Source organism: Seriola lalandi, unplaced genomic scaffold (assembly GCF_002814215.2).
Source record: "Seriola lalandi dorsalis isolate HSWRI2012SDOR001 ecotype SW California unplaced genomic scaffold, Sedor1 jcf7180002053944, whole genome shotgun sequence".
Taxonomy (NCBI): Eukaryota; Metazoa; Chordata; class Actinopteri; order Carangiformes; family Carangidae; genus Seriola; species Seriola lalandi.
In genome coordinates, this window is record NW_019524497.1 from 102,974 (window position 1) to 130,395 (window position 27,422).

The window sequence follows — 27,422 nt, forward strand, 5'->3', positions numbered from 1 at the left end:
ACAGTTACTTCATGCCAGCTCTTCACCTCTGGCACTTTGAACATGCATTCAAATGTGAATCAGACTTCACTGCGGAGCTCTATCATTTAATATGTAGGATTACTGCAAAGCACAAGCACAGGAATGTAAGCAAGCACATGCAGTATCCAGACTACAACCTGGAAATACATAGTCGCCAACTAAAATCAACCTATGACCTCCCCTACAATTAAGTTATTGCTTTTTTCCATGTCTCTGTGCAACATTACAGTATCTGTTAGCCTTTAAATCTGCACAGCATTAGCTGGTGTGTGTACTTATGTAAATCAAGTTGGTTCAGATAGTCTCAGAGCTCCACATTCTGGCTCCACTTACTCTTCTACCTTTTATGTCTATATCCCACACCCATGTCATCACCCTGACTACAAGGAGGGTCAGCCAACATGAGAGGAAATATTAAATGTGTGCATGTGCGTGTGTACAGTTCACAGCAAGTGTACAAGTTTAGCTGGCACGCTGTGCATGGGAGATGTGTGCAGTGTATTGATGCCACAGCGTGCCAAACACATACACCGTGTGCTAACTGTTCTGTGAGGCTGTGGCTCGGATGTTTCTGTGAAGTCCTGCTAGTTCCCACGTTTTAACCAAAAACACAGACAGATGCAAACCTGTACTACATCATCCTCCTCTGCAGCCAATTTACTGTCACTGATATAGTATCAAGAGAGTTCGTAATCACATTAAACTTTATTTAAATTTTATCCATGATCAAAAGGTCTCCAAAAATACTAAATATGTCAGGGAATAATACTATAAATAATAAAGGGAATACTACTAATACTATATACTGAATGTCAGGAAAAAGACAGAATCTCTCATTTAATGCAGTGCTGCATCCATAAATATATATGCAATGTTCTCAAATGTTCTCATGGATAAAATGTTTTATCTACTTTTGAAACTAGTTAAGAAGAAGTGAAGGAAAATATAGGAAACATTAGCTTTCAAGTGGTTAATAAAACCAGCAGTAAAGCAGTTGTAATATGAAATAATAGAAATGTAATATTGGCACAGCAGACATATAATTTATAGGCAGTAATCAGGCTAATGATACCCCCCCATATTACCCGGTAGTTTGGTAAATGTCTTCACAATTCAATGCTAATCTGCTATTACAGCTAATATTAACCATAAGCTTAAGCCATAAGCACCACACAGTCTGAGAAACAAACCAGAAGTGAAATCAGCCCTTGCAAATGCACCAGACACTTGACAGTAATGAAGTAAAGGCTTTCTTACATCTGGAAGCTGCATTAAAGGTCTGTCTTACGGTTCCTAATCCCACCTCAGCCAGAGCTGAGCACGCCCACACCACCCAGCTCCAGTGATGAAGAGATTACACATACACATATATAAGATATCAAAGGCCGTCCGCGTCCCTAGCCCAAATAAAGATCTGTTCCCATGAACAAATCCGTCAGGGAAAGAACACCAAAGCATGATTCAAGTGAAATATTGCTCGAAGGCATTGAAAGATCGTCTAGTAAAAGAGGGTTATGAGGGTTATGAGTGTTTTAGCAGTTGAGACCCTGTAGACGCAGCACTTCAGTGGATAATTACCATCTTCTGGAAAGTTTTGTTCATCCAGGGGGCGTCCATGGGTGGGATACTGATTATCTATCAATCATGAAATCCCACAGAAAAAAATAGCCACATACTACTACTACGTCCTGCAGTGTTAAATCATTCAAAACAGGATTGTAGACGCAAGAAATGATGTGGTGAATTTTACTGTAATCATCCCTTGATGGAGTGTAAATTGGATATACTGTATATAAAGGGGAAATCCCCCAGTCTCCTGTTACATGATTTTAACATTATTTTTAGATGTTGTGTCGCACCCTAAAAATAAGCTTACCAGTGTTGGGGTTCAGACTGAAGCGACCAGCACTGTTTCCCGTCTGGATTCTGTATGACACCCGGCCATTTTCACCTTCATCGGCATCTCGAGCCATCACGTACAAAATCACAAACCTGTCAATAAAGACACAAATCATAATGTTCAAGCTTGGAGCCATGAAAGTAGATTTCTGTGTCGTCTGATGACTGAAAGCTGTCAAAGTCATGACTGAAATGTGCACGAAGGTACAGTCCGACACGCCACTCACCCCACAGGCTGGTCCTCCATGACACTGACCGCAGACGGAGAGCTGAAGACCGGAGCGTTGTCGTTTTCGTCCGTCACAAACACCCGGGCAGTGACCGAACCCCAGCGCCTCTGAGAGGGATCCACTGCCTGATCCGTGGCCCGCACCACGAGGTAGAGGGAGGGTGTGGACTCACGGTCTAACTTCTGCCCCAGGGTCAGGACTCCGCTGGAGGGGTCAAGGATCAAGAGGTCAGGCGTGTCAGGCCAGTGGTGCTCGATGGAGTAACGCAGCTCGCTGTTGGGTCCACTGCCGTCCTACAAACAAGAAAGCACGTGACTTAGAAGAATTTTTGATCCAGCAGAAAAAAAGGAAAAAGTAAATAGTTGTAAATAATGTAAATAACAGATAAATAATTTCAGTTTCCCACCTGATCCACAGCCTGGAAGGTGTATATGGAAGCCCCTGGCTCCATGTTCTCTGGGACCACGATGGTAACAGGGTCTTCTGTGAACTGGGGGGCGTGGTCATTGCTATCCTGCACGTTGATATCCAGGTGCACCAGGTGGCTGCTGGGAAACGCCTGGGAGAAGTCGGACACCTCGATGTGCAGAGTGTACCTCGACCCCTTCTCGAAGTCGAGCTCGCGCACCAGGTATACATCACCCTTTAAACGGTCCACCATGAAGGTCCCATCCCGGTCCGTGCCCCCTACTACCAGGTAGGTCACCTGGCCTTCCAGTATAGCAGAGTCATGCTTGTCATGCGGGCGGACGCTGCCAATGATGGAGCCCGGGTCGACCCCTTCCACTGTGTTCAGGGTCATTGAGAGGATGTTGGGCTTGGGGCTGGACTTGGAGGAGCTGAGAACCTGAAGGAAAAGAAACCAGGGTCAGAATCAGTGGGAAATCACTTGAATAAATCATGATGATTCAGATTGTGTCATGCAAGTAATCAATAACAAAATTTGTACAATGAAGTGACTGTGACATCCTTGTCTTTAATCGTCCCTGTGTCCCACAACAGACTGAAAGAGCCCAGTGAAAACATTTCAGTCTATATATACTGTATATAAATAGTATTATTGTAACCAAGCATAGGAAAAAAAGTGTCAAGGCGAGTGCTGTGCTGTTCATGTTACTGGATCTTATTTCCTTTGGTATTCTGCAGACAATGCAGCTATATGGCTCTCACCCGAGCCCATCCCTAAACATAGCCTTGGGCTGTAGTCTGTGTCTGTTTTGTTGTTATTACCATAATAACCCTCACAGGCATTTTCATTGTGCATGAAGGCATTATGTTCAATTCTTCCCGTAAATATCTCGACACTGTGGCATTTTGGCTTCAAGATGAGAGACAGGATTTGCGATCTGTGTCAAAATAATGAAGGGTGTGATGGGAGGGAAAAGTGTAAATATTCCAGTTGAAATAATGCAGAGCAAGAAGTGCAGCGCTCCATCTGCAGCAGTGTGGTCAGATAGGAAACAAACACGTGCCAAGGGCCTTTCGCCACTTTGAGCAAGTTTCAGGGTTCAGTGTTGCTCTGGGACAGATCAAAAGAGCTCGAGAGACAGCAAACATAAGCAGATTTGGTCTGGTTTCATCATCAAAAAAAAAAAAAAAAATCCATGCACACACCACACTTTGCTTTCGTTACCAGGATCTCTTGCAATGAATTGCATCTTTCTGATGTCTGTAGCAAGCGTGAATAGCAAGGATAAACTTAGAAGAAGAGGAAAATGTGTGGATGTGGATAGTTTAGCCTTATGTGCTGACTGACCCTATATGTGCAAACCTTTGCAGCTCAAACGTGCTACAGACCATATGTCAATGTTTGTGACTCCCTTTTTTTTTTCCTGACAAAAAGCTATTCAATTGAACCATGTTCTATTTTTTTCCCTCTGTGTTTCATTGTAGTGATGCAGCAAGCCAGTCACAGTCCACCTCAAAACAAAATGGGGCAGTGATTTTGAAATTCAAGTGAAATTCAGCCAGAACTGACTGCATTCACTTGCGGTTCGTGGTGTGTTTAATCTGCAAATGTTTTCATAAAAGCTGACAGGACTACAGGTTCGAGAAAGTCTTGATTTCTTCTAAAGTCATTTGCTCAAATACATCACAGAGTTTCAGCTATCTTGAATGTGATGCTTTACCAGGCGGTGCCAGAAACTGTACTACTTGTACTTTACCTTGGCTTTCCCCGAATGCCTTTTGCATATGAGCCAGCTAGCATGAGCACTGAAGTACTTGTGGTGTACAACAATATCCCTGTGTCTGATTTCACCCACAGCTATTTGAAATGTTATCTCAAAATCATTATGTGGGAATGTTACCTCATGAGAGTGTTTGAAATGTGCCGTTGCAGCGAGCGTGTCTTTGTGCGCGTACGTATCACTCCCTGCTACCGTATAGTGGTGTATTCCCTTTCTCTTTGTGCGATTTGATGCAGCTGGCTCTCATCAAATCTCATCTGGGAGCATTTGATTCCAAGGTGCCTGTTTCCCCTCTGTCTAATCTCAGTGTCGCACAAGGAGGGCGCGAGCAACATCTAAGGCGAGCGCTCCTGCGGTAATTAGCATCCTTTTCCTCTCTGAAATCACATCACATAAAAAACACTGAGCTAAAAGCTCCATAGTCAAAGCAAGCCACCACCCTTCTCTGGCTAAATGCCTTTGTGGCAGAACATTTTCTTTCCTGATGTCAAATTCCTGATATTGTATGTTGATATGCAGGATTGACCCTCCAAAAGAAAGTTCAGAACAATAACTCAGTCAAGACCAGCTTCCTCCTGCAGCTCGGGGTTTCTCACCTTGGGTTTTGGTTACCCTACTAACCTTTGGAGCAGGAAACGCACACTAGATTGGATAGATGATTTTGTTTGTACAGGCCCAGGTTCAGTTTCTCTCCTTCTCATATTTACCACTCTTCCAATTCCTCTGACAGTTATACTGTTCGCTTTGTGCACAGTTTGAGGAAATTACTCGCAGCAAGGAATGCAAAAGGACTGAGGTAATGTGTACATGTGACAGTTTCTGGCCTGGTCACCAAAATTGGCCTTTGTTTAAAATTGTCGAGTGTCTTAGAAATGTTTCTGAGAGGCAAGAAAATGTGCATGCAGCTGTAGGTTGGAAAATGTACAGATTATGTTTACCTGTATACGCAGCTGGCAGGTGGAGCTGAGGCCTGGTGTGCCGTGGTCAGCGGCAGTCACAGTGAAGACGTATTCGGCTCGCTCTGTCGACCTCAGAGGGGAGGCGGTTCGCAGCTCACCGCTGGTCGGGTTGAGGGAGAAGCGTTCTGCTCTGGGGCCTTCAGAGGATGAAACAGAGAAGGATGTCAGCTCAAAGTAAAAGTAATGATGATGAAACACTGTATAACAATTGGATAATGTGAATGTTGAAATGTGTGAAAGTGTAGGAGGAATTTACAACACTCACCTGATAAAGAGTAGTATATGGTCCCATTCTCTCCCTCGTCTGGGTCTTTGGCCAACACTGTCCCTAAGACTGTCCCAGATGGAAGCCCCTCCATCACCTACAATCGAGAAGCATTGTTATTCATATTAGCCTCTTATATATTCCTTATATTCCTCTGATAACGCGAAAGGAAACACATTGGTGCACATACATAATAGGATCAGACTTAAGAGTCTTCAAAAATGAAAGCTAACTTTGAGAAACTGTTATTTATTGGTAAATACGTATTGCAAAAATCACAAGGTATTAGTGAAGGCATTTGGGAGTGAAAGTCACAAAACATATTGCTGCTGAGCTTTTGTGTATAGGTGCACAGAAATCACGCTGAAACCCGCTGCAAGTTATGTTCATCATTATATACTGTGATATTCATCTTCCCCTCACCCGATCTACCTAATCTCCCTTCATTCTCACCTGAAGGAGCAGCTCCGTTTCTGGCCTGGCATGAGCGAAGCTGGGGGCGTGGTCATTTTCATCCAGCACAGTGATATGAGCGGTGCCGGTGGCGCTGCGAGGCGGTGTACCCCCATCCTGTACGACCACGACAAGCTGGTAACTGGACTGCTGCTCTCTGTCCAGGGCGAGGCGGGTGCTGATCTCACCTGAACACAATTTGAGTGAAGGCCTCAGCTTGGATTACTTGCAATAGTTAGGGATTAATTACCATGTTAATTTAAGTGACAAACAGCAAGTCATTAATTCATTAAAAGGAAATCCTGCTGGTATTAGTGCTGCTTATTGAGCACATTTAACTACATTAATTACATGTAATCCTGCTGCTCTTAAATCCTATTAAAAAAGATAATTCAACGTGTTTATCTTCACCTGTTTGGGAGTTGATCTGAAAGTGTCTGTCAGTGTGCAGCAGCCTGTAGGTCAGTCGAGCATTTAGTCCTGCATCTCTGTCTGTCGCAGACACCCTGCCAAAGCCTGTTCCGGCCAGCAGGTTCTCTCTGACAGCCAGGAACACCCTCTCCTGGCTCAGTCTGGGAGAATTGTCATTCTCATCCGTCACTGTCACCCTGACAGTCGCACTGCCGGTTCTCCCCGCCCCTCCTGGGCCTGAGGTGGCCAGGACCGTCAGCAGATACATGTCTTTGACCTCACGGTCCAGAGAGCTACGAACAAACAGCCACCCACTATCTGGCATGATGCCAAACCCGGCAGCGTCACCATCAGGCCTAAGGCGGTAGGAAATAGAGGAGGAGGAAGAAGATGAGGAAGAGCTTCCCCCGTTCCCAGAAGCCTCTCTGTTGAGTGCTCGAACCTGGAGGAAACGTGTGTTGAGAGGTGTGTTTTCCCGTAGCTCCACTCGGTAAGTCAGGGTGTCAAAGTTGGGGCCTTGTGCGTCTTGTGCTTGGATGTGGACCACAAGGGTGAAGGTGGAGCTGAGCTGAGGCGCTCCACCATCCTTGGCAACCACCTGAAGGTCATAGCGAGGGACATTTTCGTATGACAGACTCCCAATCAGACGCACCTCCCCGCTTCCCCGGTCAACACCAAACGTCCTCTGGCCACTGCTGCCTGCTGCCCCAGCAGAGACCAGGTCGAAGCTGAGCTGACCGTTATGACCAGAATCCTTGTCGCTGGCCTGAATGCGATAGATAACAGTCCCCATTTTGGTGATCTCGGGTAGAAGAAGGGACTCTGACGAGGAGGGGAGGAAGGTGGGGGCATTGTCATTGACGTCCGAAATGGTTATGTGTACCCGGCTGGTTCCGTACGCTGGAGGAGAGCCAGAGCGTGCCTGGATTTCCAGGTCAAGACTGGTGCAGGTCTCATGGTCCAAAGGAAGGGCTGTACGAATGGTACCGGAGGCACTGTCCACTGTGAAGTAGCCATCAGGGTCTCCAGAAGAGATGGAGTAGAAGATATCCTTAGAGACACCTAAAGGAAGACAACAGTAAAAAAAAGCATGTTAAAATTTCCCAGAATGCTTGGTATTCAAGTTACATTTGAGAAGCTGGAAGCAGCAAATCTTTGACATTTCTGTCAATAAATGACTAAAAAATCTTTTTAAAAATCTACTACCACTAAACAGGACTGAAAGTGATGAGAGACTGTTGATTTCCCACTCCACTTCTTTTAAGTGAATATATACCCAGCACATAAAACATTCACATGACAGATCCAAACCCAATTTTAGTAGACAGGGATGTGGTGTATTTATTTCAGCTCATATCTCATGTAAGTGTTAATGAAGGACTGGGCGAGGGTCTGGATTCATTGAAAGCCTCGTACTGCCACACAGACAGAGATAAGTGTGCTTCTGTCCACTACACCACTGAGAACACTCCATTCTTACTCCCACTCAGACTTGTAGCACCATCCAAATCCATTTCTCCATCACTAATAGCGGGAGAATATAAAGGTCCAGCCACAGTGAAAATAATCCGCAGTAAAGCACATGCTGTGTGATGGATGTGATTTCTTAATGGAGTGCATGCTCTTGTTGCTTGCGTATTTGTACTGGTGAGAGGTAAATCATCGTGTACTCTCCAGCCCATTAGTGCATTTCTGTCCTGGTACTTGTCAGAAAGATGGAAACAGGTAAGTCACATAAAACAGGTTCCCAGTGGTGAGGTATGTGAAGTCAAATGATAAAAGCAAACATGCAATGACTAAAGGGAGTGCAGACACAGACATACAGTAATGTAAAGAAGAAAAAAAAATAGAGAGGACATGAGTGTACAGGTGTCCTCCTCACCTGTCTTGGTGGCAGCGCGGACCACTCCCACCGCCGTCCCTCTGAGAACGTCCTCGGTCACGGTGAAGAAATACTGCGCCTGCTCAAACACGGGAGACGCCACCGAGCCTCCCACCACGCTCACGTTCACCCTGGCATTGACTGGCGCCGTCAGACCACCACCGTCTTCAGCTGATATCACCATGGAGATTACTGTGTTGGCTTTGCCATGGAGCGAGCGAGAGAGAGAAATTACACCTGCAGAGGATAGAGATAAAGAGAAGAAATTTTACTCTATATCCACTCATTTTTTTTAAATGTTCCATGAGTTTGAAATGTTCCAAAGTGGACACAAAGGTCGAGAGCACTAACTACAGAAAACAGATCTGAGGTTTTTAAAGGCTTTAGCCAAACTGTATAACAGACACAAAGATTGTAAAATCTTAACAGACCTTAGAAAATTTAAAAAAACATTTAGATCCTGCACTCGATGTCTGGACCATCTGAAGAGCACATGAAAACACAGAATCTACAAACACAATTTGTTCTTGTCTCTTCTTCAGCTCTGTTCTTCATTTATACTAAGGAGCTAGATTTATTAATTAATGATGAATTACATGAATTTAAATATGTGATTTAAACGTCGCTAAACAACTTTGAATCACATGAGTTCCTTTAGAGTTAGGGGCTGCTGTGCTAAGCTATGAGCGAGCTTTTAGAGAGACTAGTTTTGTGGCTTTTCTTCTCTCCAGTATTATCTAAGACTTTAGCTACTGACTTATTTATGTCATATAACAAAGTCAGTTACTAAACTGATTTTTCAATTCAACGAAACATGAGAAATTTGGTTTAGCTAAAGCTGGTTGCCTCAGCAGCTAGCCTCAACTAGCTAAAAAGCATTTACTGCAATTTGGTTTGCAAATGTTCTGTTTTTTTCATGTTTGTTTGTTTTGCTATTTTTTGAACAAACATGACACACACACACACACACACGCACACACACATACACACACACACACACACACACACACACACACACACACACACACACACCTGTGTCCTTGTTGAGGGTAAAGAAAGTGGAGCCTCCTCCAGGTACCGTGCGGTAGGTCACCCTGCCGTTTTCCCCAGCATCAGGGTCATTGGCTGTTACCTTGACGACAGAGGTTCCTGGGGCGCTATGGGTACTGAGACTGACTGTGTAGAGGACTGGATAAAAGGTGGGCCGGTTGTCATTAATATCCACCACTGAGACATGCACACGGACTACTGAGCTCAGACCACCCTGAAAAAGAAAAAAAATTGAATTAGATTTGATTCAAGATTTTTTTATTAGAATAAGTCAGTACGCAGGGTCACAGCAGCTGGCTAATGCTGAAATGATATCATGGACCTTTACTGACTACACTATTGAAATAAAAGGCGGCTAAATCATAAGAGTGGACATTTAAATCACATCCTTCCTCCCTTCCCACACAGTATATCCCCAAAGACAACATTGAATTTGTTGTCTTTCCCTTGGTGACAGTGACAGTCCAGGACTTTCATGTTTTGAAACCATGACAATAGATTTATGTCACACTGTAAAGACGAAGCAGCTGTAACGGAAGACAGAAAGATGAGTTCTCTGGTGAAGATCTCTGAAATATGGAGCCAACCAACCGCTCTATGCATTTGTCAGCGAGTTGAAGAGTTTGCACTCATTACGCCGCATCTGTGGGCTTTAGTTTTACAAGACCATTAAAAACAGGGATAGTCGAGACGAAGAGAACAGACACCAGCTGGCTCAAGTGGGGAATGTGCTGGGGCTGCAAAGGAAGAAGCATTGTGGGGGTTGGATGGTAAATTATAGACCTGAATTTAATCTTTACCTGAACAGAGCTAAACAAAGAAAATGAGAATGAGAACACTACCACTACAATGACTTATAATAGTACATGTGTAGCAATGGCTATGTATCCATTTCTTTATGCAACCCAACTATACACAAGAGAGAGAACGCTTTATTGAATTTATTTAAGTGCATCTATTGTGATTAATTGATGCTTTAAATGTGCATGGGTCTATTGGGATGATCCTAGAACAAAGACAGTGTAAATGTGGTCAGGTAAGGAATCATATTTAACTTTAATAGTATTATCCTATAGCAAAAGGTAATTTAAACAGACTGTTAAAATGGATCTGTTTCCCTACTTCTTTACTTTTTTCCTCCATGCACTCCTTCTGTTTTCCTCTGATTGCTTTGCCATGCTGTTGCAGTTCCCCTTGATATTTTTTGAAGACACTGGGTACAGGACAGGATGCTGTCATCTTCAAACATATCCTGAATGTGTCTTTGATCAGATTTATTTTCCTGCAGCTGTACACATCTTTAATTTGCTTTCAGCCTGAGGCTTTGATAAGATGGAGCATTACACACACACAGTGGCCAAAGTGTTTGGTCACGGATTAACTTCAGTCTAGTTTGACGTTTCGGTCACCTTCAGAAATTTATGGCTATAGCTTAATATTTATCATGCACACATAAAAGGGGTATTGATGCTCTCATACTATAGTTTAAGGTAGAAGTGTTCTTACACCATCCGTTGCAGTGACAGTCAACTCAAATTTGTCCAGTCCCTCATCCCGGTCTAGAGCAGTGCTGGTGCACAGCTGACCTGTCTCCTTGTCTAGGGTGAAGTGTGTTGGCACCACACTTCCAGAGCCCGAGCCCAGAGTGTAGGATATGGCACCAAAGGAGCCCCGATCCTCATCTGTGGCTGACACCTGAGGGAAAAGAGGCATGAGGTAAGTGGACGGTCCAGAGGTATCAAACAGCCTGTGAGACATAAGGATCACATAAACACACAGAGCTGGTTCCAAAATCTGCGTGAAAGAAAACCTACACGTGTCATGATTATTATATACGAGCAAAGGGCCTTTCTGTTATCACAATAATGTCCCATAATACAGTCACCTCACAAGCCCATACATCTGCACTTGTCCAAATATCACACACCATAGCAGAACTTGTTATGATTTCCAGAGCACTATAAAAAAAAAAAATAAAAAAAAAGACAAGCATCTGTGAGAGCAATTCACTTCTTTAGATCACATACAGTGTGTAAAAACAAAAAAAGGATAGATCTCCCCCGTGGTGTGTTGGCAAAGGGAACAGGTGGTGGATACACAGGGAGGGAACTGACAGGTAACCTTTAGTAAAGGCGGAGAGGAGAGTGTTGACAGAGGTTGCGAGCCTGGTTCAGAGGTCAAGAGAGACACTTTAATGAATGTCGGAAGGTCAAGTGACATGAACCGGTTTTCAGCCGACATTTAAATGAGATACAGACTTATCTTACCCAGACTGTTAGAGCCATGTGCCTCCATTTTTCTCTTACAACTGACTTCAAACTGTTCACACAAAGACAGAGTTCCTGACCTAATCTTTGACCCATTACGTCTCATCCTAACATCCTACTTTCTGCTTCACATGCACAAAAACACACCCATACAAATATACAATGTATAATTGCATTGTAAAATTTCCTTGTAAAACACAAAAAGGGAAATGTCCTCTGGTGCTCTGTGCTCCTGCCCCTGACTGAAGTTTTACACTGGTCCATAACATTGTTTGGTGGCGTTTATGGTGCTTGTTTTAAGTAGCAGTCTACCTCAGATCTCGAAAAACCTTGAAAGCGAGCCAAGATCCAGGAGACCTTGTGAGATGACCGGCTCCTGTGTCATACAGTCTCTTCTCATACGGCAACAGTAAGATATCTGAAGTGTTTGATTTCACAATGACAAAAGACATTTTGTTTATGACGTTTTAATGACCAAAGAAGGATATTCCTTTGTGTCCGAATGAAATACAATACGATGCTATAATAGTAAACTATTGAGGCCAAGGTGAGGTATGTGAGACTTATTTTAATAGGATAACTATACGAAATGACTACAATGACTATAGGATCAATATTGTTATTATCAAAATCTCACTTGGTTTACATTTTCAACAGTAGCACCCAATATTCTTATGTAATATCATCGTACAGTTTAAAGTGCACGCTCTTCCACATCCGTTGTCGTATCGTGTTTTCCACCCTTCAACTTCTCAAAAAAGGGTTTAAATTGAAAAAGGGAAGAGACACATTTCTTGTGTCTACGCTTGTCGCTTAATGATTTCATCATACGCCTGAATCTTACATCTGAACTCGCCCTGGCCCTGAACCCCACAGAGCACAGGACCACCGTAGCAGACATCCGGCAACAACCCTCTTTCCGTCCCACCAACACATGTCTTCACCATTACATTTACCTACTGGCTATAGACAGACAGAGAGAAATACCACCACCTTGACTCATACTGTTGGTCCTATAGGACATTAAAACATGGGATTATTAGAGCAGCACTTTCTGGGTTTGTAGTCGCAGTGTTACCCTGGCTCGACGGTTGTGGTCGCGGAGGGGGGTCAAACTGTGCCGCTTGCTTTGGTCAGTGTTTACAGCTGGGGGTTTTAGATCATTGCTGGGACTTCCTGTAGAGTACAGTGCTCAAACTGACACTATCTTTGGGATCTGGGCTCATGTCTGGGTGTTCCTCATATCTTTCTGGCTGGTCTGTGATGGATTAGCCAACTGTGGTGATGATAGCTGGATGAACACGTACATGATCTCTCTCGCATACACATACACAGACACTCACATATATGATGACCCCATCCTTTTCACTAAATCTAATTAAAGCGATTTAAACATCCATGACCGCCCACCTGGTCACAGGGTGACTTCATCGAAACAAAAGTCTGTAGATCACAAAGGCGTGGAGGGAAAGTTTGGTCTACCATGGATAAAGAAGCAAATGAGACATGACTGCGTTTGTTAGGTTTATATGAAATACAGGCGTTGGACATACAGGTAGTTTTGAATGGAGGCTTGGACTGGAAAGGACTTGCATTCAGGCTGGGAAACAAGAAGAGCAGGTCATTGATTCTCCACACGCTCTAAAAATTCAAAAAACCCTCAACATTATGGATTCCTCATGCTGGAAAAAATATGCAATACAAACACAAGGAGGGTCCACAGTAAGAAAATGTCTACTTGGAAACATTTGGAGCTATAAAATAAAAACTTTAATGATTTGGGTTTTCCTGCTGCAACATATTGCACACAGTACAGAGGTTATGTAGTTCCAGGCAAAAAAAAATTGCAGAGTGACAAAACAGAGACAGAGACAAAACTCTGTGGATGAAATACATGACAGTTTTGTCAGAGCACAACAGTTTGAAATGTGTAGCAGAAGAAAATCACATCAAACCTCCTGAAGACAGGAGCTTGTAAGGATCAACTCTGTCATCAGTACATTTCCCACCTGTCAATCCATCTGACAGTAAAGCACCAATGTTCAGTTTCCACTGCACAGGCCAGCCGGTTGGATCAAACTGACATGCCGATTCTGATACCCAAAACTCCTCTCTCAATTTGTTGCCCTGTTCTGCACTTAGAGCACGCATCTCATCAATAAAATAAAAAGTAGCACAGCTCTGAAGCCTGCGAGGTAATCTAGTAAACACACACACACACTCGACGTGTCTTCTTAAATCAAGAGATCTGGTGGGCCAGACGAGGGTGTTTGCCAGGGAGAATTTCCTCCCACGCTGGATCTTGTTCCCTCATCTGTGACGGACCAGCCAGCCCTGGGCTCTGCACACCTATTCCTCATCGTACTCCTCCGGAGGTGTCCCGCTGTGATAAACATACTACATAGCAACACAAACACAGACAGCAGCCCATACCTGTCAACATCTAAGTCTCTGTTGCTCTTAAGCATGCAGCCTGCTCGCATTGTGCTTGTGATATTTGTGGTTATAACTCCATATGGCTGTTCCACTTTTACACAGATTTTTGGATGAGGGTGCATTGTAGGTAGCAGGGTGGTCTAGTTGTTACAAGGCCTGTTCTTTAGCTGAAAAGTCAAAAGTTTGGTCTGGTTGGTTTTTGTAATGCTCTAGAGCAAGACACCAAACCTCGTAAGTGCCTCATTACCCACAGTTAAAGTTGTCTTGGATGACGCAGCATTTTACAGATATGAGCCGTAGAAGATAAAAAGAAATTCTTATCCTATTGTGGTCAATATTATATTAAAGTACCATAATGGCGGTTTTGCAAGTTGATTTCCATGTGTTATTGGAATGAACTGAAACTAATGGCTGTCTGGAAGGTGGCAAATGTAGCAATGCTACACAATTTATAGTTAATGGGCTAAAACTTGCAAAACCACCAATGTGGTTCTTTTGCTAGGGTGCGCTGATATCTCACCTGACGCCACTAAAGTGTGTGTGGAGAAAACATCGGGTAAACATGGCGTGGAGTGGAGCAGACCAAAGGTAACAAAGTGATTAAGGTTACTAAAACGATCAGTTAATTTTCTCCAGGGCAATCAGCTGTAGCATCTGAAAAGTGAGGTCATATCTGTATCAGTTTGCTGTGATGCATGATGCAAACTATGTGAGCACGTATTCAACTTATTTTTCAGCTTTTTGTTTGAACAGAGCTGCACACATTTTGCAGGAATATGGCACAAAAGTGTCTTCTTTGCCTGACTACTGACCGTGCATTTAAAGGGGCTATTTGTACGTTTTCTCTGCTGATGAACATGGTTTCTTGCCGGAAGTAGGTGATGAAGATTGTAGCTTGACAAGAGCTTCGGCCATTGTTGCGTTGACAAGACAGGAGGTTATAATACATCCTCTGAGCGGCGCTATGTCTTCAGAGCCGATTGGAGGCTACAGAGGGTCGTTATTGGAAAGTGACGGACCAGGGCTAGCTGGTTAGCGTGCTAACTTCAGTAGAAGAAGAGATGTGATAGAGACAAGAGTTAACATTGGCGTTGCTTTCCACTGCTTGAGACATCTCTTGGCGGGTAAAGGAATGAAGTTTGATGCTGAACTCGCTACATTTCTTCTAGACTGGTGAGTAAACAGCTGCTAATGCTAACTCTAGCCATGTTGCAATAGGAAAACTCCTTTAAAGCTGATCATCATTTTTAATATGCAGTATCTGAGGTACCAGCTGGGTAGTTTCCTTTTAAACTTTGATCGTGTGCTCTGGACTTTCTGAGCATTTATCAGTGGAAAAATCATCAGAACCCAACCCGCCTTTAAAATCTACTGCTTCAGTTAAGCGTCTGCCAACCATCTGAACTTGTAATACATGCAACATAAATTCATCCAGCATGCCTTTCATACAGTACCATGATTTACACACATTGCAGTTCATTGACCAGCTACAATATATCTGTGAAAAGACGCAGTGTAAGTCCTACACAGTACACGTCAGCCCAGTAAGGACTATGTGAAAAACAGTCAGGAAGAGCGTGCAGAGTATCGGATTCAGCCAGGACTCAGGCCTGGAGTTTTCTGCCCATAGAGAGCCATTCATCCCTGGCTGGGACAGAAGAGGAGCAATCACTCACTGGAGCATTAGCAAGGATCCAGACCTCATCACTCATTGGCCTCACAAACGCTCTCTCTCTTTCAGTCTCTTTGTCTCTCGTCCTTTCCACTTAGCCTTTCGCTGTCGTACGCTCCTACTGTCGCGAACTTTTGCTTTCAGATAGAGCGGATATCTCTCCGAGGGTCTACTTAGATCTCAAGACACACACCTAACCCCTTTCCTTTCTGCAACTCAACACTCGCCCACACTCATATATCAGTGGTATTTAATGCTGCACAGAAGGAGTGGCCTTCTGTCTGTGACATGGTGCAGATTAACCGGTATTGTCTAATGATACCAGCCGCCCAGCCTTTATTGCACTGCTACCACTAGCTTTTATTTGCTTTTACTATCCTGGACTGTGCTTTTCCTGTTTTCTCCTTGTTTACTTTATTACTCCTTTCCCTTTCTATTTCCTCTCTCTGTTTCACTATACTCACGGCTTTATCCCTCTTGCCGTACTGTATCTCCGCTCCCCTTTGCTCCCCTCTATTCTCATCTTCTCCAGATGTGGGCGCTGCTCCAGATAGGCCCCGCTGTTCCCTGCAGTTTGTCTCTGTAAAACATCAGTTAGTGTCAGAGGGAGATTGCGCAGAGATTCTCAGAGGCAGCTGCACTTGTGGACTTTTATGGCTTCTCATGAAAGAGAGGGAGAGGGAGATATTCTATAGGCTTTCACGGTGAAACCTGTAAAACACAGAGAGGTATACCGAACTAATCCACTTCTTCCTTCTGACTGTTGCCAGGCCTGAATGTTAATAAAGCAATCATCATCTCCGAGGTCAAACAGGCCAAGAAGAAGCCTATATTAATGCAAATGCAGGTCCACCACCAGTTGATTATGACTCATTTTTGTAGTTTTTGCCAGTTTCTGTTGGTTATAGTAACACCGCGCTCGCCAACGTGCTGACTTTGAAACTAGGGCTAGATATCGAAACTCAGTTCTATTTGAAATGGTACTGAATCTTAGTCTTGTTTACCAATTCTTTGATCAGATATTTCCTCTTTTAAATCATGATTTTGGTAATTTTACAATATTTTTTTAATCTTTTGCTTAATTTTTAAGATTGTTTTAAGATTGTTTCGCAAATCTGGGAGTTTGATTGTTTATCATGGCTGCTTATGTTTTCTTTCCCCATCTGACTAATTTTTAAGGATGTCACTACAATCCCAGATCTAAGAAATTAACTTGATGAGAACAATCTTATTATTATCGATATAAAAACAATGGCAGGAACTATGAAAATTAGACCCAAACTGTAATAAACCTGAATTATTCTTTAAAGCAGCGGCAATGACCATAAAAGAGCATGAGAACTGTGAAGCAAATGCATCGTTGCCGGATAATTGCACACAAGCTGAAGTTATTTACAACAAATGAAATTGTTTGGAAGTCTGGATTTGAAAGTAGTAACTGGTGTCAGGGTGTTGTACGGAGCTAAAACACTCATTTAACTTTGCTGCTCTTTTTCCACTGACACATTCCTTCACTCTCCAGTGAGCATGCATTCCTCGTATTAGGCATTCTCAAGTCTCCAAATCAATTTCTTCCTCACTGTTGCCAATGAGTTGAGGCACTGTGGGTACAATTAAGATATATGGCAGGAAGGGAGAGAAGGGAGGGGAAGGTGGAAGAGGGAATGAAAAAAAGGAGGGGTGGATGTGTGGGGGTTTGGCAAAGGAACAAAAGGCAGGGCTAATGATAACATGAGACCTTGAAATGGGAACGATGAGGACCAAGGCTTCATCTCGCGTCTTATTCCATCTCCATTCCTTCCTTGACCTCCCCCTTTCCATCTTTTTTTTTTTTTTTTAGCGTCTCCCCTCTTTTCTATCCTCTCCCTCGCTCGTTCTTTCAGCACCCTATTATGGCAAGTGCTTGTTGTCTTTCATGTGGAGTTCACGGCTGGAAATGATTAGGAACATCAAACCACTGAAGGGAAGAGAAGGAGAGGGAGGTGAAAGAGACGGAGCGGGAGAGATTGACTTCTATATTTGGAAGAAAGAATGCTAATATTATTAATGATCATAATAAAGGATGATGGCCACTGGAACTCTCTCTTTCTCTTTCTGTCTCCCGCAAATGTGAAAAATTGTGCACGAACACACACACACACACACACACACACACACACACACACATATATACATATACAGCAGGATGGTCCACACTCAAAGCTAAACAGTAAACTATACCATAGAGTTACAGCTTTAGCCCATGGGGTTTAACGTGCAGACATGTGGTGTGTGTTAGGAAGTTTATCTTTGGGCTGCATCTCATGTTAAAGAACACAAGGCTTGGTTTCGCCCACGTTGGTTGAACAACATGCTGTCAGTCTCTGCGCCTGCTTATACTCGAGGCTTAGCAACAAAACAAAAGATGGACCTCAGCAGCAATCTGATACTCTGATTGCAGGCAACTTGCTTCGCCAGTCCCCCAGCAGCAAGTGGCAAGAGTGTGTGTGTTGCTTTGCTGAAATAAAACAGCCAAAAAAAAAAAAGGGACCAGGATTCTGTTTCGTAACAAGTCAAATCTGAGTCATGGGGGAGTCGAGATTAAGCCTAAGATCATCAAAAGTTTCCGAAGACCAAGCATGAACTATGTTGATTTTATAGAGCTCTAAAAGCGGTAATTTCTGCCATTAGTGAGGCTGGAACCAGTGAATATTTAGCCCAAGATGAGATTATCTTAATTGCTGGAAGTTAATTTTTCGGCCGATTGATTAACTGACTAATCGTTTCAGCGTTATAATATTGAGTACTACGTGTTACCCTCCGGACACATCTTTAGATTTTAATATGTAACTGGAACAGGAAAATCATCAGAGGTGCAATTGCCCTGTGGATCGATAACAACCTGTCATCTCTTTTCTAAAAACAAGAAGAGAAGGAAAGGCGAGGGAGCTGAGCTGTGAGGTGGCAGGGAGGGAGGGAGATAAAAAGCTGGTTACAGGGATGGACAGAGGGCCAGGGGAGCACAATGAGGGATGACATCACCTTACTGGACTCTGAGGAGTGATAAGGGACGCAGGGGATTTAGATGGTAGTGATCCTATCTTGTGCAAAGCCCTGCAATGTGGCAACTCTTAACCCTGGCGCGCAATTGTGCATGTGCCTGTCTACTGTAATGTGTGTGTCGGTGCCTCCCCGCGACCCCTCCCATCCCTTTTCAAAGTGAATCCTGTGGGCCCTGACTGACAGCTGGCCTAATCAGCGCGGAAATCAGCCCTATTTTTTTTACTTACTGTTAAATATTTATAGCCATTTAAACCCCCTGTCTCTCTGTCTGTGTGCCGAGGCCTCGGCAAAAGACTCTCGCTGAGGGCCGGTGCAGCAGCTGCTAGCGACAGATCTGCATATCTGTGAAATACCAGAGATTTTAGTGTCGCTGTCTGCTAACAGGGAAGCTAATGAGGAGCTTGAGGTCAAGTGTCAAAGCTGAGGGGTGAGTGTGCACGTTTACCGCCCGCCGAGACGAATAAAAATTGCAGCTATATATTCACAGTTGGTCATTAAATGCTCTTAAGTCTGGATACAATAGAAGCAACAGAAGCATTGGGAGTTTTTTTTTTTTTTTTATTATTAAGCATAATTAGGGGAACCGACATTGCGCCCCTGTCAGTGATCCTTGGTCAGCAATCAAATTCAGGCATTTGTGAGCGTAATGAGGCTCAACGCCGTCACATTGTTGATGAGCGGTGCAACTCTCCTGTTTTATGTTTTCTGAAGACGTTAAAATCCTGCTACAAGAGGGGAAAAAAATACGCAACGCATGAAAGCAAAGTTTCCTCCAGGCCAGCATCTTTGATTTACACAGCGAGGTCTGTAATATAAAGCGAGCGATGATTATCACTTATTGTCTTGCAGTTGTAATTTCGCTCCAGAGATGAAGAGAAAACAGTAATTAAGGAGCGAGAGAGCACAAAGGCGGATTGCAGTTGGAGCTCAGACTGAGGGCACTGCTGTCTGAGACCGTCTGAGCTGTTGGGTTTTTTGGATGAACGAGACGATGAATGACTGAGGGGGTGAGCGGGCCCGACGGTTGCCTCGGGGACACCACTCTGGGTAATTTCAAATCCTCTAACTAGCTAAAACAGCAGTGTGTGTTTAGGAGGATGCATCTGTGTTTCTGCTGCAGCACTTCTCCGGGAATGGGAGCAGACATGTGTGTGTGTATATATAAATTTTGGGCATTTTCGTGGTTTATCCAATAAAAACATGACAAAGAGATGGGGAGAGTGTGGAATCTGTTTTGTTTTTTTGTTTTTTCCCCCTCCGCTGGGACACCACAGGATTTTTTATTTTCTCTTTGACGAGTGTGTGAGACTCTTTGACCAAATCTCAAAGGATATCATTTGGAGCGGGCACTCGGAACTTGAGGGTTAGCATCTTGTTGAAGGTTATTGTTTCCAATTTGTATTTTATGTTGTTAAGCATCGTCTGCATGGAAAGACAGGAAGCTAGAAGATGGTCCGTGCACAATAATAAACTCTCTGGAAAATGGTTCAGTGTGTGGGTTTTGCAAATTGGCAAATATTGTGTTGTGATATCCAGTCTGTGTGTGTGTGTGTGTGTGTGTGTGTGTGTGTGTGTGTGTGTGTGTGTGTGTGTGTGTGTGTGGGTGTGTTACATGGGCGGACAAGGGAAGCAGTTCTGATTATGTGTATTGATTAGTCCATCTGTGAGAGCAAAATGCAGAGAGAGGAGGAGATCAATAGGTGTGATTTAAACAATCCATCATGAAGACAGCTGCTAAGAGCTGAAATATGCTTAATAAGATTCTGTCATCAGCAAAATTTCAAAATCTCATCAAAGGGAGGACAAAAATGTTACTTTGAACTGGCGGTGAATTAGATACGTGCCGCCAAGAAAACAATCTGTTATCTCCATGTTTATATTCTGTGGGCAAGTTTTTCCTGATAGAAGCTGATGTTTTACAGTCTTTAAATAAACAGTATTACCACCATCGCCATATTAGTCTGAAGTGTTTAGACAAACTTTTCTAATCTGGGGCCAACGGGAAAACCCTGCCCTCTCAATAATACGGTTCAAGTTCATACTCAAATAGAGATACACGCACCACCCTCTAAACACGGCACACAAAAGGTTCAGGCTTATCCCCTTTTGATTGCACAGCTTCACTCCACTCAACCAAAATAGTGTCTCTAAGCTTCTGTAGCCCTCCACCCATTTGGTTGTGCTTCCTGGATGTGATCCCCGAGGCCACGAGACAGTTTCATCATCACGGCCTCGTCAGTCGCCGTGTCAACACTGAGCTCCAGTGCTAAGGACAGTTAATCAATCAATTAACACCAGGCTCCAGCCAAATAATGATGAATTTTGGTTGTAGGATATTTTTCTACCAGTTAAAATGGCTGTTGGTAACGGTTACTAAAAGCATTTAGACATTAGAAATGGCCAATAATTCAATATTATCATTTGTGATATCATATTGTGATGATAGTGCCATAAAAAAAACAATAAAATCAGTTACTGAAGATTTAGTTTTACACATCTGAATGTGAAACATTTTGTTGCAATTAACATCATTAGTATTTAATTTGTTTTTAATACATTCCACTTAATCTGATGTGCAGTATATCCTTATTAGAGGAATGCAATATTGTGACCGCCCACCCCTAGCGCTGAGCTATTTTGAAAATGTAAGCGGCTGATAAACTGTCAAAGCAACTTGGGAACTTTTAGATGTATCAATTGACTGTGGACAACTGGATAAAAAAAACAAAAAAAACAACAAAAAGCCTTGTTTCTGTGAGCGGAGAACCCAAACATGACTCACTGAAAAACCACAGACGTTTCTCCACCTCTCGCCACGTTCAAAACATGCCATATAAAAATGGCTGACCTCATGCAAACACGGAGGTAAACTCCAAAAATCATTTGTCTCTGCCACAATGATTCCATGTATCTTTATGCCTACGGCACTGCCGTGGTTAGGGCATCGTCGTACGTTGCCAGATGGAAGCCTTTAACTCAAAGACTTATTACATTATTTATCTATTATTATCTCTGCCCAGGGGCTAAGAATACAATAAATCTAGCCAAACTTGAGTTAAAGGATTCTGCCCTGACATGTTTCCAATTCAAACTAAATCACGGGTTTATAAAGTAAATCTGATTGAAACCAAGTCCCCCCTCTGTGGAGCAGCAGGCTTTTTTAAATACATACAGGCTCGCAGGCTCGTCGAAGCCTGAATTTCTCCACATAAACATTTATGTTTCGGTGTCATTTTATTTCTCGATCTGTAAACTAAAAACGCAGCTTTGTGGGAGGTTCGCACTAATAAAGCAGAGTGTGTTTATCAATGTAAGTAAGCTCGGCTTTATTGGGGACAGACTAAACCTCGCTTATTTCTGCCCTCCAGGAAAGGGTCGCACAAAGAGCCAAAGAGTCATCTGATAGTATTAGCTTCAGAGATGAGGGTCGTTACAAACTGTGTGTGGGTGCACATGTGTGTGGCATGTGTGTGTGTGTGTGTGTGTGTGTGTGTTTGTGTGTGCGTGTTGATTAAATCAGGGTGAGTCATAAGGGTCAAAGGTGAGCCAAACTTCCAGCTGCGCCTTTCTTTCCTTGACCCCTAAAGATGACTGGGTGTGTGCGTGTGTGTCTGTGTGTGTGTGTGTGTGTGTGTGTGTGTGTGTGTGTGTGTGTGTGTGTGTGTGTGTAACAGGTCACCCGTGACAGTACATGAATGCTGTCACTGACAACATTGGAGGGAACACCTGTTATCTTTGTACAAGTGGCAGGAGTGTCGCAGCCTTGATTATAGGGAATCTATTTGTATATTTTTGTTACAAAGAAAAAGGACACGGAAGAAGAGGTTTGTGATCAAAAACCTGTGTGATGTGACAGCACGGTTAATCTCACTTGCCTTCTCTTTTTTCTTTTTTTGAGGCATGGCAGATATGCACACTGAATACATTCAACCAGCTGTGTGTGTGTGTGTGTGTGTGTGTGTGTGTGTGTGTGTGTGTGTGTTTTCTTTGTCTGCCTCAGTTTTCGTCCTTCATTTGTGTCTGTAGTTTCTCCATGTCGCTCTCTCTTTCCCTGATTCTTCCTGAGGTCAGGTCATTTAGCGACCTCCTCCTGGGGGAGGTGATAATAGTAAAAGATAGCAGGAGCACCCCCTGAGCTCTGAGCTTACATCTGGTGTTGGGTTACTCTGATAGTTGTTGACTGCAGAGAGCCACAGCGGCTCCAAAACCATAAGATCCTTCGTGTGTGCTTGTGCACAGTTTTATAGCGACCCAGCACACTTCAAACAGTAAATCAGAAAATATAACAATGTGCATCTGTCGTTTTATATTGTCCTATAGTGTGTATAGGAAGTCACCCTCTCAAACAAGAGAGAAACAACTAACACCAACAAGCCTGTATATGACAGCCTCTTTCTGTATCTGCCTCACATTCACAGGAACACACACACACACACACATACTGCAGGTGTGCACGTGCAGCCACAGGCAGGCATGTTTTGACCTAAATACACTCATTCTCGTACAAATTGAGAGCCCCATACTTGAAAAAAATGCACAATTACACCAAAGCAGGTCATTTAATGAACCTCAAAGAGCCTCAGCACAGAGTTTTGTGTAATGAAGGCTATTTAAATAAGCCAATTAAACTGTTTGGCAGCTTGACAACTTTAAAGTAAAAATACAAAAAAGAAAAAACAAGTCTAATTTTGTTGGTGTTCATGTCAAAATTAAAACACCATCTTTGATATGAGGAATCTTTAACCGATCACTCAACAACTACTCGTGAAAACCTGGAACGACACTTCCTTGGATGAAATGAAAAATAGCAAGACGGTGGTTCTCTGCTCTCAGAGCGCCGCTCCTCGGAAAACCATCAGCTAATGAAGTTGAATTGCACACGATCAGCTTTTGGGCAACACTGTGAGATGTGACCGGATGCTCTGCGGCTGCATCCGTGATCAAGTCTTCAAGCCAAATGTTTCTCTGCACAGTGAACTGACTTCTTTTTTTTTTTTTTTTTTTGAAGATGTTCCCGCTGACGTTCCCTCAGTGTTGTCTCCCTGCAGATGTTCCATCTGTTAATGTTAGACGAGATCTTCGCCAGCTTACAGTAATATTATAAAAACCAAAACTCGTGCGTGTTACAGGTGCATATCTGATCATTTCTGTGTCTGCAGTACATTGCTTTACATGACCTTGACCTCGTGCATGTCTGTGGTCATGTGCATGAGAAGGGAGGGGAACAACAAGCACCAAAACTAAATGGCTGCTAATATTAGACCTCTCACTGACAATGGAGCTAAGCTGATTGTGCAGTTAGGAGAAACAGGCAGCTATGATAAATGAATTAGCCTCTGACTGACCCAGGCCTGAACCACAGCCAGAGAGTCAGACATGGGTCACCCGGGCAGCGACTGTTGAGAGAAACATAAAGAGGTTATTCTCTGTACGTTAACGCTCATTAGCATCGAGGTCGACGGCGAAATGAAACCTAACACAGTTAGCAAATTCAATGTTGAGAGGGTTAAACTCTCCGGCTCCCGTGCAAGACCCTGAAGGGTCACGAACTCCGCCAGCTACGCATGATGCGCGTTGACGTTGTGAAGACTGATAGGTCCGGTTAAAACGTATATTTCTCAGTAACCCGCACACAAGAAGAGACACACACTCGCGCACAGTATAGGCGTACTGTCGCACAAACTGCTGAATGGTCCACTTGTAGTCGAAGCTATTACATCTTAATGAACAATATTGATTAACTTTATCCTGCTGAAGGTTCAGGAGCCAAACTCTTGTCTACTTGTCACACACACACAAACACAAACACACACTCATTTAATTGACCCACCGAGACGCGAGAAGCCTCCATGTGTATATGTGGGGGGGGGGATATTAGACACTGCGATTACAGATTCATACACAGCCTAAGGGGGTGAAAAACTAGCTTATCCTTGTTAAATTAATTTCCTGACTCTGCATATGTGAGGTGAATATGAGGAAGTGGTGAGAAACACATCCCTGATTCCTAAAGCACCTGTTAAATAACAGTTCATGCAGGACCAAAGCCTGATCCCCAGAATTTTTGACCGTGCTTAGAAGCGGCAGCCAAGTTATTCTGGGGATAAACTGTTCTGTCTAAAGCTACCTTGGCTGCTTAAATCATCTTTGTCTTTCTCCGCTCTCTCTGTTCTTTCTTTTATTTGGTCCCCGCTTTTCATCTTCTCTCATCGGTTCCTCCAGAGAGGATTAAAGTTAATTGTTCCTTTGGGTCGGCAACTTTCTCTCTCATTTGTCTCTCTGTCCCTCTGATTTCGGCGCTAACAAAAGACCGTCACTGCAGACAGTGATGGCTCAGCCGTCCAGCAGGGAACCTATCAGATTAAAGCGCGCACCGGAGGCCTCGTAAAAAAAAACCCAAAACACACTTGATAAACCAGGTTGTCAGTGATTTAGTGCATCTATTAAAGACACATTCATGTGCACAGAGGTATACAAGCACACATGTGTACGTCCCCTCCTCCCCCCATTATCATCCCATCCTCCACGGTTAGCTCAGCCAACTGGAATTTCCAAGAAAAACAGGTTGGCTATGCATGATGCAGCCCTGGGGTCAGAGACACAGCCAACTCCTGCAGGGAGCGAATCAGGCAGGGATGAGAGGAAAGGGGAGGAAAAGAGACAGAGGGAGAGTATGAGTGAAAAAAAAAAAAGAAGAGGAAGCGGGAGAAGGGAGGTTAGCGTTGCACACCTACAGACGTGCTGAAAGAGGTCTTAAATCAGCTGCGTATCCGCACTTCATCAGTCAGTTCGCTGGGAAACAACTTCTCAACACAGACACACACTGCGAGCACCGTGCAGCACGGTAGTAACCTCGAACACAAACACTGCAGACATGAACCGGGCAGACGGGGGCCCTGAGCTACAGATTACTCTATTGTCTCCAGTAAAAGAAGTACAACAACATACCACAGGTACTGAAAAGAATGTTGAATACTTAGACAGTCACTTTATCTGAATGTTGGGAAACTGAAAATCCTAATTGCTTAAACAGAGGCGAAGAAGCCGAGATAAGTGGGAATGAAGATTAATTTAAAGCTGAATCGTCTCCGCATAGAGAGACTTTGGCTTCAAAGAAAGAATTAATGAGACTCCAGCGACTGATTAATTGAGGGGCCTTTTCTTGCTTCATCACTCCATCTTTCCTGCTATCTGTATCTCCGCCGCCTTCATTCACTGTGCTGAATCATTACCACAGCATCTCTGACGTGATTAACCACAGAAAAGGAAAAAAAAAAAAAAAAAAAAGCCAACACAGCACTGATTACCTCATCTCTCATGCAGAAAGTTTGAGCTAATTTACGTTCACAGGAGATAGAAAAAGATGTCGTCACCCTCCAAAAAAAGTTGGAGAATGGAAAAAAAAAAAAAAGTTGGAGAGACTTTACAATGTCTTTGGCAGAGTGAAAAACAGGGGAGAATTGCCAGCAGCAACAGAGATGCTACTTCCAGCCTTTCCGGTCCGGACTCCACATCTCAATGGACGTGATCAGCTCAGCTGCGTGCGCTCTGCTGTGTACATCATGATGCACCTGTCGTTTCCATCCCACACAGCATAGCAAGGAAGAAGGAAGGAGGTGTCAACAGAAGTCAGGAGTTAACGGGATGAAAGAGAGATTACACTAATGGGTATGGTACTGAGGGATGAGGTGGTGATGTGCGGGGGAAAGTGTCGGGTACAGTATGTGTTGGGAGGAATGGAAATTGTTTGGATAAGGAGCGTGTGTGAGGGAAGGTGCACATATACATATAGATATATATATATCTATGGAGGGAAAGCTGAACTAATGTGGTGTTTTGGAGATGTGAAGAAGAGGGTTAAGGACGACAAAGAGAATACAGTAGTATTTATGGTTTCATATGAAGTGTGGATGAAAGAAAAAATAGGAATTCTCTCTCTGTGAATCTTCTTTACACGTCAGTTACCTATTTGGGGCGTCATTTGTTCCCCCAATAATTGAGGGGAGGACAGGCGATGAAGGTTGAGAGGTTTAGCTGGGAATCAGAGGGGAGATTAGCTTGAAGTCACGGGGGAAACAGACCTCCAGCACAGCATAAGCCAAGGGGTTCAAGGTAGGAGGCGCTGACTAAGATGCACTAAGCCACACGGTAATGGGAAATGATGGGGTCCCAGCTATCACATGGCTGGTCACACCAAAGGCAGCCTGGGAGCTGTCTCTTATACACATCTAAAGCCATGTTTGAGTGGATTTGGGTTTCAGGAACGGGAGGAGAAAAGGGGCAGAGTGGAAGATGAAGGGGGGGGGGCAGAGATCTAAAGATACAGTGAACAGTATTTTACAGTAATACAGATCTTGTTTGCCAATTACCTTCAATCATAAAGCATAATAAGTAATAAAACTGTAACCTTTCCCTCTGCAGCTACACCCCTCAACACACAGCATTCACGCTTTCCTTCATGATGCACCTGCTATGACAGATTTGCATCCCCCCACCCCTCATTCCCTGCCCCCACTTTACTGCACTGCTGCCAAAATCAGCTTCTGCCCACACTTCCTCTCCGTGTGCTTAGCCCTTAATGTATTTACTTGACCTCCAAGAGGCATCCATATGATGATGTTTTTCTCACCCCCTAAAACCCCACCC

At 43.6% G+C, this 27,422-nt stretch overlaps 1 protein-coding gene across 1 annotated transcript in view; it reads right to left on the reverse strand.

Moving 5' to 3' along the window:
* dchs1b (dachsous cadherin-related 1b) overlaps positions 1–27,422 on the reverse strand; it is an 84,711-nt gene that overhangs the window by 10,786 nt on the left and 46,503 nt on the right. The window contains exons 5-14 of the mRNA XM_023402562.2: positions 10,866–11,054; positions 9,342–9,573; positions 8,310–8,546; positions 6,428–7,489; positions 6,017–6,204; positions 5,564–5,660; positions 5,278–5,435; positions 2,557–2,997; positions 2,148–2,443; positions 1,898–2,013 (exon numbers count right to left, since the gene is read on the reverse strand). Of these exons, the coding sequence (XP_023258330.1) occupies positions 1,898–2,013; positions 2,148–2,443; positions 2,557–2,997; positions 5,278–5,435; positions 5,564–5,660; positions 6,017–6,204; positions 6,428–7,489; positions 8,310–8,546; positions 9,342–9,573; positions 10,866–11,054 (3,016 nt within the window). The remainder of the gene's footprint in view (positions 1–1,897; positions 2,014–2,147; positions 2,444–2,556; positions 2,998–5,277; positions 5,436–5,563; positions 5,661–6,016; positions 6,205–6,427; positions 7,490–8,309; positions 8,547–9,341; positions 9,574–10,865; positions 11,055–27,422) is intronic.